Raw genomic sequence first — 13,052 nt, forward strand, 5'->3', positions numbered from 1 at the left:
GAAGGGTTGTTCCGACATGGCAAATCTTACTTTATCATTCGAAAATCTCAAAATTCACTGCACCCATTCCGTGGGGAAATCGGACAGAGCATTTAATCCAGAAAGTAGTAGTGTGGTTGGTGAACCGGTGGCGGCAAACGGCAACGCGGTTGGAAGACGACAAAAGACCGAAGAGCAAAGGTCGGATCCGGTGATACTTCGCGTTGCAACCATATTTCGCTAGTAGTCATCCCACCTTGCTGTCAAAGACCAGTCTGGACCTCGTTCAGAAAGCCAATAATGCAGTTTCTCGGCTTCTGACATCATAAAAAAGTCAAGATAGGTTGTCCACTCCTTTTCCTCGACTTTGCCACCTAAGATACTAATGCGCCTTTCGACCTTGCGTGTAAGTGTTTAGATCAAAATATTCGCCCATCGAACTTTTTGAGCGATTCTTTCCGCTATACACCGATACTGCTAAGTGAGGACGCACCCAATTTCTCCGTAAAGAATTCGAGATGAATTCCGGACAACATTTAAATCTGCGCAAGATTCTGGCGAGATTGTTCGCACTGCTCTTTGCTATTTCGGAAGGACGCCAGCCGTCTACTGTATGTGGAATTACAGTTGACACTAAGATGGTGCACTTCGATCCCAACTAGATCAAAATCATCGTTTTTTTCCGGATTAGACTGCCCATTGGCCGTGAGCGAAGAACAACCCCTGTCGGAGATACCGATGAGTTCAGAGGAAGTCAAATTATTGGAGCCACTGAGCCACATATGGCCAGCTGGGGATGGAAGGTTCGGCTCCACGATGCAGTAAATGATCTGACAACTATAGATGCTCAGCGGTATGCTTCAGCATATAGACATATCATGGGATCGAGGAGACTTGATCGGTACATTTGCGCAGGAAAATCCTGGGTTTGAAAAGACTTTGCCGCCCGTTTCACGACGGATTGTTGGAAGACTGTGTCGGAAGGGAGGGCAGACTACTGGGACACAAGTGGATCGCAATTTGTCCAATGACGGATATAATGAATTTTCCTTCAAGATCAGTTTTAATGATCAATCTGGTTGGGAACAGAGGCACCTGCATATATGCAAATGTTACAGCATAGAATATTGGGAATTCAATGCTGGCATAAATTATCAAGACTCCTTCAAAATACCTCGGGCGGCAGCGGAGAATGTCCAGATCATGCCAGCGTCTAAGTCTGGCGGAAATGCTACTACTACAACAATGAAGCAATTAGATTTGCATTGTGAGCATGCAAATTACTTCCAGGAGGGGTAGGCTGAATCAATTGGATACAATATGGAAAGAATAACGGTTCGAAGCCACCTTTCTCAGTCTGGGCCAGTCAACCTCTAACCTGGCAATTCCCCCTCGTCGGGCCGACAAAGTGTGATAAATACTGGCATAGACTTGCAATTTCAGATGGGCAATGATGTTCACCTCGGAGCTTCAGTGGAAGATTTGACGCCTGCATACTTGATGTCTCGGAAACCTCATTGAGAGTCTTCTGAGTACAAATAATTGATTGATACGTTTTGTCGTGTAAGTAGTATCGCCTTGCTCAGCACGCCCGTTTTGGAACCTCCCTGTTAAGTCTGCTGAACTGTTTAACGATTGGACGTCAGTATGAGTTAATACGTTCTGCACGTTGTGAGGCCTTTGTAGGATCAGCACCAGAATCTTTACGATAGCTCCATTGGTATTGCTTCTGCCGTCTCTAGAGCAATGTGTTCGAATTCTTTGCCAACCAGATAGAAGCTCGTGACCAGCCTATATGCGCCCACTGCCACGGCTGAAAGTCTACAATGTGGGTCTCAGCGCGAGTCTACATAGGATTCCCATCTAGCACGACAGAAGTGGTTCGTACACCGGAAATTGATATCAGGCACCGCAGCAGCTCCATCTGGGAATTTCCAATTGGGATTATCGTGAAGCCAAGAGACAAAAATCTATTGGTACTTGAAACACCTATATCCTGGTCACAGAGAACTCAACGCGGCTATGCCTGATCTTTTGCTTCTGGGAATTATGAACCACATGATCCTAAAAACTAAGTATTGATGTTTGCTCGAATTCCAATACGATCATTCCCCCAAAGCGGTGTCAAGCCTGAGTATTATCGTTGGTGCCCTTTGAGGTGTCACTGATCTCACCCATTCTGGACAACCTCCTCCAAGGAGGGCAATGCAGCTATTTCCGGTCAACCATGGATGATTTCCTCTAAAATGAAAGTAGGCAGTCATGAGACAGTGCTAGGAAAACTTGCAAGTTTAGAGAATCTGGTGCCATGGCCTCCGATCGTGAACATAAACCAACTGATCTTGCCACACCAGAGTCATGAAGAGGGGAAAAGCCAGTAATTTTCAAACTCGTGCCTCTACTGATTGGCTTTAAAGTAATGATGAAAGAGTTTGGCTTTGCCACCAATACGTTGACGTTGTAATAAAGCCAAAACAAATCAATGGTACATAAGGTCCTTATAGGTAGACTGTCTTAGACTCGAAGTCCTTCGACTAGTGAGAAGCTGAGTATTCAAGTAGTCATGAAGATATTTTCAAAGATCAACGCCATTGCGCCAGGGTCACAGTGTGTCGTTGATCATGATATCTAGTCAGACTTACCTTGATGATCCCTCACAGCGTCATAACACCAAGAGTCCCCTGAACTCGGTTGATATGTCATGGAGTAAGAGCGAGAATAATCTATGACACTGTGGTGCTGCTAGCTTAGGGAAAATAAATCTTGGCCAGGGACATATGAGTGAAAAGGGAGCCCGGAATCAGAAATGAGGAAACCAGGAAACAAAAGAAGTACTAGAATTTCAGTAGCGATGCACAATTTTAGCTATAAATCATCAAAATCACTTTTGGTGTCTCCTTAGTGCCATTTATAAAGAGACAGACTATTCCGCTCGGAGCTGATCAGCCCTCTGCAAGCAGATCAAAAACATCAAGAAGAAGATTCCGCTTTGTTTTCGGCGGCGACTTTCTTAAGCCCATCAACGTATATACTGCGCTTTGAGCCCCCCGTACACTATACTCCATGTTAAAGGTTGTATCGCGCTCAATCTCTGTAAACTGTCCAACAAGAGCGATATTGGTGGTATCGCGTGGAATGACCTCCGGGCGATTTTTAGGATACCTCGGTAATAGTGCTGAGGTTGCTAGAGGCAACAAGCATGGGATAGTGATGGATTTAGGGAGGATACTTTCCATGGGAAAGTCGAGATGGGAGAGTAACTCCTTCATAATCTCCTCCCCGGCACACTTTGTCATTGGTTTGTCAACGAAATTTCCCATCTTCTCAGGGCGCAAACCGTATCCCCAAATGACATGTGTACCAGGCGGTTGATTTGAGCATACGGGCTGGTGAGGAACACTTATGCTAAGCATCCAGTTGCTATCGGGAAACGAAAGAAGCGCACCGGATCCAGGAACATCATGTGTAAGCACCTGATACAAATGTATGAATTCTGGGCTGTGGAGAGTCACGGTAAACGTGACTAGTGTGGACTCTGGGATGTGCGAAGTGAAGTTCAATGGATCACCGAATTTAGGAGACTTCTGAGCCAGATGTAACCAGAGCGACCAGTCACTTTCTGTGAAATCGTCCGGATCAGAAAGCTGAGGCGGCGGGTTGAAGTTCGTTCCCAGTTGATAGCCTGAGTTTGGTGACCCAATGGTGACAATCGTAAGATCATTAGGGTTCACGTTCACTGTGCGTTCTTCCTCTTGCTCTCTCAGAATAATCTCCTTGACAGTAGTGGGTTCTTCTCTTAAGTCGTCATCCGAGCTCATTCGTATGCCAACAACTTTCGCACTGTAATGGAAATTGACACCTTCTGATTTAAGATACGTTGAAATTGGCTGAATAATTGACTCGTATAAAGTATACCGAGTTCGATCGAGTGTCTTGACATTATTGAGGTTGTGAATGTCAGGGAGATGTTTACGAAGACATCTTTGAAACTCAATGGCACTGTGCCATGGACGGAGAGTAAATCTGCAATTGAACATTAGCTGATAGGGAAGAACACTGGCCGGAAATTGATTCCGCGGACTCACGTGGTGGACCACAATGCCCAAAAATCGGACCCGAAAAATTCATCTCCAAAGAAGTCCTGGATGCGATGTCTTCCTAAAAGACTTTCACTTTCCAATAACACCTTAATAAGCTGTAGTCGATTGTAGGGCCCGACCGAGAGATGGGCAGCATCGGATCGTTCACAATTTCCTCCCTTGTTTCTGATAAACCGTGTCTGGGGAATTTCTGTGGGTGGAGAATTTTCGTTCAATTCGAAATCCCTGATTTCGTCCAACAGAGACTTGTCTAATCCTTGGGTACTCGGAACGAGCGACAGCAGATTCTCCACGGATTCATCATAGAAATATGGCAGAGTGCCGGGGTGGAGGATAAATCCGTTTTCTGTATCTCCCGAGCTAGCTATTCCCCTCCAACTTTTTCATGACGGTCAAGAACATGAATGTTGCACCCTGGTAGTCTCGCATCTCTAATAAGGTGCACGGCAGCAGCAAGCGAGGCAATTCCACTACCAACCAACCATGCTTGGGTACTTTCAGGGTCACGAATGGATGATACTTTGTCGTGCATTGTCAGATACCTTTTCGATAATGAATTATATTCCCCAAGTTAAATGCCGCCGCAGCAGGCTCTTTTATCTCTCGGTGGCTACTATGATTGAGATGTCTAGGACCATAATAAAAGCGACATGAAATGCCACAGTAACACGAGATGAACTTTTATCACACAACAAGAAGCACGAAAAGAATGGGCTGATTTGCCACACTAACATGAAAATAGTCACACAACCGTCGCTTTGTAGACCATAAATGGTGACGTCATAAGATATCCAGCGAAATCGCCGGAGTCCCCTGGGCCAAACCGTCACCCCAAATTCCTATGACCAACGTCTGGGTTAACCTAATCTTGAACATGGTTTTCAATAGACTATACGAGCCGTGGCTGGTGAGTGGCTTGCAAAGGAGATGCTGATCTGCGCCTAACATTGCATGCACATTGTTGTGTGTTTTTAATAATCTTCAAGCCTGCCAGCTTTACAAAATAGAGGGAACTGCCGGCCTCACACAAATATGCCGCCAACTGCGAAGCTTTGGGTCGCAATATGTGCATCGGATCTTCTTTTCACTTCTGGGTGAAATATAAAGCCAAACATGTCCTGTTCATGTTCAGTTATAAGCCTAATTTTGGTCACCACATTTTCAGTATGTCTTGCGTAGCCATCGTCGTTTGACCTGCCGATCCTTAGGTTTAACAGGCCATAACTGAAAGTCCATATTTAGAAATACTTGCGACGTGCAGTATAAACTCGCAATATTTTCTTGTGCATTCACAAGGCCCCATGGGTATGTTGCCGCAACCCCAAGCTTTTTAGCCTCGACCGAACATTTGTGAGACCAATACTTCTCTACCTAACTGCGACTTTTGTTCTTGCCGTACTATTTCTTTGGCATTCACATTTGATTGGGTTCAGTCCACTACCTACTTCTTAAGACACACCAGGCGCGAATTTACGTCTGGTTCAATCTAGGTACCATTAGAAAATATTTGAAGTTTCATATCCAAAGCATTAGTCTGATGCTTCAGCCGCATACCATGAGCAAGCATCGTCAGCAGAGAGTGTTAAAAGGTCCACAGCACGCAAAGCCATTAATTATAGTACTGGATGACATAAATACACTGATGGGGCTCATACCGCAGCGAGATAGACATAAGTTGAAATAGAGTGCATTCAAAATATCAGCATGGCCACACTATTACGGACCAAGACGAGAAGAATTCGTGTGTCATTAATAAATTAACTAAACTAGGGAGAGGAAGAAGAAAGAAAGGGGGAAATGAGAAACTACGAAATAAAACCCCTTCTATCCTAAATTAGGTTAGCCTAACGGCTCCTTCCTAGTCACGTTCCCCCTTAGTCCTTAAGATAGTCATACGTCACATTGGAAGACCGGGAAATATATCACTACTACCTGCTGATTATAATTCTAGAGATGATACTAAACTACCTCCCACAATTTTACACACAAATCAAGAAGAAATAGGACATTTATGGCTTAGCCATATACAGTGGAAGAGGTGTAACAATCAATCCACATTTCTGTTCCATCATTGGGTCTTCATATGATACGGTAAGCAACAGACATGTCTCAGTAATACTCATAATAGAACCGAGCCCGCTTTTCTTGTACGAAATAAAACTCATTTTCTTGATTGGCTAGTTAATAGTCTTTTCATTAATAATTTGGTATAGGGTGCTCACCATCCATCTTAAGAGTAACATCCGTTCCAGCGTCAAAGTCCACATTCTCCGCAATTTCTAGGGTCTGCGTCTGCGTCTCATGACCCAAAGGGCTTCTTTTAATATTGATAGCTTCAACTTCTCCGGTAAAATGTTCCACTTTGTCGTGGGGACCAAAACAACCCTGTCGTTTACCCTTATTGTCCAACAGTTCCACCATCATATGTGGGTACTCCCGGTTCACCGACAGTGTGATGTTGTCGTCGTTGAATTTTGCTCTAGGCATGTTTGGATAAATATTTTGGTTCAATAAAAAGGGTGCTTCGATCAGGGTTGTGATGAAGCAGTGGCTGCGTTTCTGACGACCTTTCGTATCGATTTAATGTCCCTGATTATGTAAGGATATTGCTGTTCAATATGTTACGTCATGATGATCAGTATCGATATCCACGATACGGATCATCGGATTGTTCATAAGTCAAGAAATAACGTAATCTTTGAACGAGCTACTTTAGATAGTCTAGACCTGTCAAAGTTACACTGTCGAGTAATTAAGAGTTTCAAATTAAAGGATCACACAACACCGCGACACACGTCAAAGAGTATGGTTCCCACGTTACAATATGGGGGCTTTCGTCTTGCTTTTGCTTTGTAGTAAGTGACTGATACAGTAGAAAGATGTGTCGCATGCAGATGTTTGCGAGCTTCGGCAGAACTTGGTTTACATTCATCTATGCATGAGAGTAAACGAAGTCAACGTGCGGAGATCTCTGTCAACTTACCAGCTCCCTTCATTTGCCTCCCCGTCACCCACCTTATCTCGGAGCCGAAAAATATGACATCACGCTGCAGAGCACACGCTTCATGCTTCTAAGAATGACCTCGTGTTGTACGTTACACGAAGCTTGACACACTCCTACCACCCATTTTAATTGGCGCCTAAAGCATTGGTTCCCTAGATGCATATCGTCTCTTATATTAAAGCACACCCAAGGGCTTCCCTAACTTATAGGGAATCTCTCCTCCAGAATACATTCCCATAAGCTAGATCCTTTCCTATAGGGGGTAAAAAGAAGTTAAATAACCAGGGAGATGTAGCGTGCAAGACATTTAATTGGGCCGTATAATTTGAGCGGCGATCAAAATGCGAATAGCGGAAAGAGGGCTATTACAGGCGGTGAATTAAAAATTGAATTTCTAAAATCCTAGCGTTAAACACCCCCAGAAGGCGTAAAGCTGCTGGTTAAACCCCGTTCTCTCAGTACTTTGGTAGGGTGGGAATTGTTGTCGATTGGCCAGAGAACAACATATTCTCCACTCAGACCTCAGATCACGTGGAGTTCCTAATAAATTACACCCCTGGGCCTTCTGTCGGAAATTGTTTCAAGCCGCTCAAAGACTAGCTTGTACAAGTATCGACTATTCTTCGTCTGCCTTGCGTTGTGAAAGAAGAATTATTGGTCTAATTGTAGGGAGAAATCCAATAGGTACAGACAAATTGCTATTGCGAGCTCTGCAACCCGATATAGGCAGTTATCCGTCAGGGAATATTTTACCTTCTGATTGGCTTCCTGTCCCTGGGGTTCCGTCCACTGACTATCAATACAATGTAAATTTGGTTACAGCCCATTCGAAGCTCTCCCTGAACTGCCCGACGGGATGACTAAGAAGTTTGAAGAAGAGGAGCGATTCTGTTCACAGTTGGAGGCGGCCAGTTGTATGAGCCGACCAGAGCTTGCATGGTAAGCCTCTAGGTCCTGATCAAGAGATCAATCCGTCCTTGCTCATTGAGCAAAGCATGAGCAAAACCTGAGCGTAAACATTCTCCTCGTCAGTCAATTGATTGAAAATAGATTCTGCTTCAACATGCTCAGGACCTGTATCCTAAATCGGTTTTAATTGCGCTGCAGTGCTTTCGGTTTGCGGGTATCGAGGCTAATTTGGTCCTTGAATCGCCGTGATCGATATGAAGGTTAATTCTCGCGTTTAAACCTCTCTTCACGTGTTTGTTCCCAATAATTCGTAAAGTATCGGGCGGTTTGGGGACCCGCTACCCGATAATACTTTAGGTCTTCGAGCTCAAAATACAGACCTTTTTGGCCTAGGCAAATGCGAGAGAGGAGATGAGTAGGGAAAGGCCTGATTGGTCAAGAAGATCACAGCGATCGAATCTAGCGAGGATAATTAAACACTCCCGGGCCTACTATCCAGGTCATAAAATACTGGCCGGGTGTAGCAGCTATAATTATGAAAACCTTCGGAGGGATTTTTCACGGCGAATAAGTTCGCCAACCAAAATCTTAACAGGTCTGAATTTGTATGTTAGGCTTGATTGCATGTATTGGGTCATGTCCTCACCATGCTGCTCTTTGAAAATTTGTATACAAGGTCATGTGAACTAACGGGCAGGCACGTGCAAACCGCGATTTTATTAATTGGCGTACTCTCCAGGTCGAAATAAGAATCGTCGATTACAATTCACAGATAAAACGGGTATGTTTCCAGTATTTGAAGTGCTATAATATATCTACGCGCTATCGAACAGGGTTCAATTGATACTATAAAAAAAGTCCACTTACCTCTCGAATTATGATATCACGAAGGCCCGAGGAAGCAACACGACAACCTCCCAATCTTTATCTTCTCAGGACAGAGACAGGGGAGACGATGCGTGAATATGGACTGCCCGAAATCCCTCCACAATTAGGGGTGAATTACCCTGAAGTCGGACGCCCTGAAAATCCCATTTTCCCTGAACAATACACGCTCGAAACGCAAACGGGGTTGGTACCCGCAAGAACAATTGAACAGATCCGTTCAAGTACAATAACAGGAAGAAGAATATCTATTTTGGATGTGGAGAAGGGAGGTGAACCGTATCATTTTGTTACCTTCAAGATTGATGACCACGATAATCCAAAGAATTGGGCTCGACTTTATCGCTGGTACATCACGATGGTCGTATCGGCCTTGGTGGTGTGCATCGCTTACGGTTCGTCATTTGTAACTGGTGGGTTAGATTTGATAGAGAAAAAGTACAATGTTTCGCTAGAAGTCGCCATTCTGACAACCTCCATTATGGTATGCGGCTTCGCAGTTGGGCCGCTACTTTGGTCTCCTCTGTCGGAGATCCTTGGTCGACGTCCGGTCTACATTCTATCTCTTGGCCTCTATACTATTTTTCAGATTCCATGCGCTCTTTCACCAAACATTGGCGGCCTACTCGCCTGTCGGTTCCTGTCAGGTGTTTTCTCCAGCTCGGGGCTGACGCTAGCTGGTGGAACCATTGCTGACATTTGGGAAATCAAAAACCGTGGGATGGCTATTGCTTTCTTTGCTGCTGCACCTTACTGTGGCCCAGTCTCGGCCCAATTGTTTGTGGTTGGATCAACGTTGGCTCAGGACGTCTTGACCTATTCTTTTGGGTGAACATGGCCTTTGCTGGCGCAATACTAATTATTGTCGGCTTGATCCCGGAGACTTACGCCCCTGTCATTCTCAAACGGCGTGCCAAGAAGCTGCGCAAGGATACCGGTAACCCGAATATCATCACTGAGCAGGAGAAGGTTAAATTGAGCCTACGCGATATCGTCCGCACTAGCTTGATTCGTCCCATCACAATGATTCTAACTGAATTAGTGCTGGATTTGATGTCTATGTATATCGTTTTGATTTACTCTATGTTGTACGCATTTTCTTCGCTTATCCGGTCATTTTTGGGAAACTATACGGATACAACGACGGCATAATAGGATTAATGTTCATCCCCATACTGATAGGGGCGGGATTCTCCCTGCTCATAACACCTTTGATCGTGTCAGAGAGGGATGACTGAATATGGAGATATATGTAAGAGTGATGAATTAATGCTATGGGAGAAGTAGGCTAAGTAGGCTACAAACACCCCCCACGACCATAGCATGGTGCATGCGTGTGGGAGATATCCGTATGAAGAATGATAATCCCTCGATCCTGTTGAAGCTATTCCCGGGTGTGTGTGTGCCGCCAAAACGTATCTGTGTAGCTTAATTAGGCTATATAGGTAGAGGTCTGTGTAGGCGAGGGCTGCCGTGGATAGGCAAGATACCGTGGATAGGCATAGATGCGTGGATAGCATAAATTGAAAGAATACCGGCGATTGGTATAATACCGTGGATAGGCATAGATAGATAATTAGGCTGACCTAAGGAAGAGACTGGCAGGATCGTTTAGGTCGACGGTATTTATCTTAGGACGCTAATCTTGGTCTTAGTTCTGTGGGTTAAGGAAGTATTCTTCTGTAGAATATGTGGCTTGGCGCTTATAGAACTTATAGTAGAAACGCTTAACCTTTGCCTTTACCTTATTTGAGGTAGGCATAGAGTAAGATATAGGCGCGTCGAAGTTAAAGAGATAACGTAATTTAGAGATAACAAAGTCGGCGTAGGTGTTCTCGATAATATTTTTGGTAGACACCGCGGTCGTACGATTAATCTTAAGAGTGTTTAGCTAGATCTAGGCCTCTAGTTAGCTACTAACTACCTCGAGGAATTAGTAGAAGATATAGATTATTGAGAGATATAGGGAATTCTCCTAAAGCTCTACGAGAGTAAGGCGCTACGTATTAACGAAGCCTTAAGGATCCTGGCCGCTATAAGTAGTGCGGACCTACCGGTAATACTTTGCGAAGCCCGTGTGGTAGCTTATAGTGGCGAAGGCATATTTAAGCGTCTGGTAGGCTATAAAAGCGTCAGTAGATTAACTAATATATAAACAGAGGGTTAGATCGATTATAGCGTAAAGTAATAGCAGAAGGTATCGCGAGATAGTGTCCCACTTATTATAGGAAATAGTTTTAGCTATAGAAGGAGCCTAAGGGTCAGCGAAGGTAGGGCGTACGTATTCACCGGCGAGGAGCTTATTAAACTATATATCGCGAGCGTCGAGAGACTAGCGAAGGCTAGTAGCCCACGAAGTATAGTTATTCTCGCCTACGAGGGTAGAAACGAGGTCGGTGAGCTTAGGCTCGGTGAAGCCGGTGGTTTTGGTCGACATAATAATAGAAAGGGCAAAGCCTTAATAGAAGGGCAAAGCCTTAATAAAAGCCTTGATAAAAGCCTTGATGAAAGCCTTGATGAAACGGGTAGGGATGGCTACCCTGCCCCCCACGAGAGGACGGCGGTGACGATGATCACGGCGATGAGACGATAAGGATGATGATCAGGGGGCGCCAGCGATGGTCAGATCACTGGCGCCAGGCAAAGGGACTCATAACCTGTCAGAGAGGGATGACTGAATATGGAGATATGTGTAAGAGTGATGAATTAATGCTATGGGAGAAGTAGGCTAAGTAGGCTACAAACAGATCGAAAAACATTTCAAGCGAGTCTGCCAGTCACGGACCCCAATTCCCGAGGACAGACTCCTCGGAGCCTTACTGGGGGCTCCATTCATCCCTATTTCTTTGTTTATTCTGGGCGCAACATCATTCAAGCACATCATCTGGGTGGGGCCATCCTCCTCAGGTATTGCGTTTGGTTTTGGCATGGTACTATGTTACTACTCGGTGAATAATTATATCATCGACTCGTACCAGGAATTTGCTGCGTCCGCTTTGGCAGCTAAGGTTTTTTTGCGATCTTGGGGGGGGGTGCTGCGTTCCCGCTTTTTACCACACAGATGTATGATCGTTTGGGATTGCAGTGGGCGTCGTGGCTCTTGGCTTTTCTTGGGGTGGGGATGACTTTCATCCCCTATGTGTTTTATTTCTTTGGGGCAAGGCTTAGGGCAAAGCTCAGCAGAGATTAGTGTTTACCATGAGGGAAAATCCAACTTCGATTAATAGCCACATCAGCAGTTTCGAACTAAACAAAGTCTACAAAATGGCAATGAGCTCAGCTGATTCTAAATCTTCAGATAGATTTTTAATAATTTGTATCGCTGTTGAGTTATAACCTATCGAAGTTGGCTTTTTGGTACTGTGAGGGACTTGGTGTGACGCATGACTGTCTTATGGCCTGAGGAAGGCCTGAGGGGGAACGTGATCTGGAAGGAGCCGTAGGTCTAACCCGATTTGGTATAGACGTGGTTTTGTTTCGTAGTTGCTCGTTTCCCTCTTTCTCTCTTCTTCTTCTTCTCCAGTTTAGTTGCTTCTGTTAATGATACACGAATTCTTCTTCGTCCTGGTCGGTAACAGGTGGAGGGTCCGGAGGGTCACCCGCGGGTGAGTGCCAGGTCTACTACTTAGTAATAAAAATTACTAATAAATACACAGAAAAGCCCCCGGAATCCGTATAACATATATAAATAGATAAGTTATATTTTCTACCTATTTATCCTATTTATGGACTCTAAGGGTGACCCTAAGGGTGACCCTCGGAGGGTCGGACATATAGGTGCCCGACCCTTAGGGTCTAGAAATCGGACCCTCCACCCGCTAAGAGGAGGTGCGGGTGGAGGGTCTGGAGGGTCACCCGCGGGTGAGTGCCAGGTCTACACTTAGTGCACGTTTCCCGCCGTAGCTTGATTAAAGCTAGAGCACTGTGGGTTTCACGGGACTCCCAACCTCGCGCGTCCCATGAAGTGGCTTAGGGGCCCATAGAAACCACCAAAAGGCTTAAACGCCGGCCCGCTAAAGTGGACCCATTTGTCGAACGTCCCCGATCGGTATGATCCAAAAAGCCAGCTATGATCTCTAGCTTGTGTCTCCCCTTTCTATCGCGCTGGATGATTAGCCCAAACCTGCAAGCCGACTTCGACCAGATTACTATTTTATTCCACTACTTCAGTCATC

General features: G+C 45.0%; 3 protein-coding genes across 3 annotated transcripts; 1 reads left to right on the plus strand and 2 right to left on the minus strand.

The window, feature by feature from the left end:
• Positions 1-2,921: 2,921 nt before the first annotated feature.
• Positions 2,922-3,797, minus strand: N7477_004648 (uncharacterized protein; the record flags this gene model as incomplete). The annotated part of the gene is made up of 1 exon (XM_056966311.1): positions 2,922-3,797. The coding sequence occupies one exon, from the start codon at positions 3,795-3,797 to the stop codon at positions 2,922-2,924; it is 876 nt and encodes a 291-aa protein (XP_056823092.1).
• A 2,478-nt stretch (positions 3,798-6,275) lies between these two features.
• N7477_004649 (uncharacterized protein) lies at positions 6,276-6,566 on the minus strand (the record flags this gene model as incomplete). Its single annotated transcript, XM_056966312.1, has 1 exon — positions 6,276-6,566. One exon carries the CDS (start codon positions 6,564-6,566, stop codon positions 6,276-6,278), a length of 291 nt encoding a protein of 96 aa, XP_056823093.1.
• A 3,145-nt stretch (positions 6,567-9,711) lies between these two features.
• On the plus strand, positions 9,712-12,067 carry N7477_004650 (MFS multidrug transporter; the record flags this gene model as incomplete). The annotated part of the gene is made up of 3 exons (XM_056966313.1): positions 9,712-9,989; positions 11,681-11,885; positions 11,939-12,067. 3 exons carry the CDS (start codon positions 9,712-9,714, stop codon positions 12,065-12,067), a joined length of 612 nt encoding a protein of 203 aa, XP_056823094.1.
• Between the last annotated feature and the right edge of the window lie 985 nt (positions 12,068-13,052).

The sequence above is a fragment of the Penicillium maclennaniae genome (genome assembly GCF_028827695.1).
Source record: "Penicillium maclennaniae strain IBT 15551 chromosome Unknown utg000004l:1.0-3007600.0:1.0-3009580.0, whole genome shotgun sequence".
Lineage (NCBI taxonomy): Eukaryota > Fungi > Ascomycota > Eurotiomycetes > Eurotiales > Aspergillaceae > Penicillium > Penicillium maclennaniae.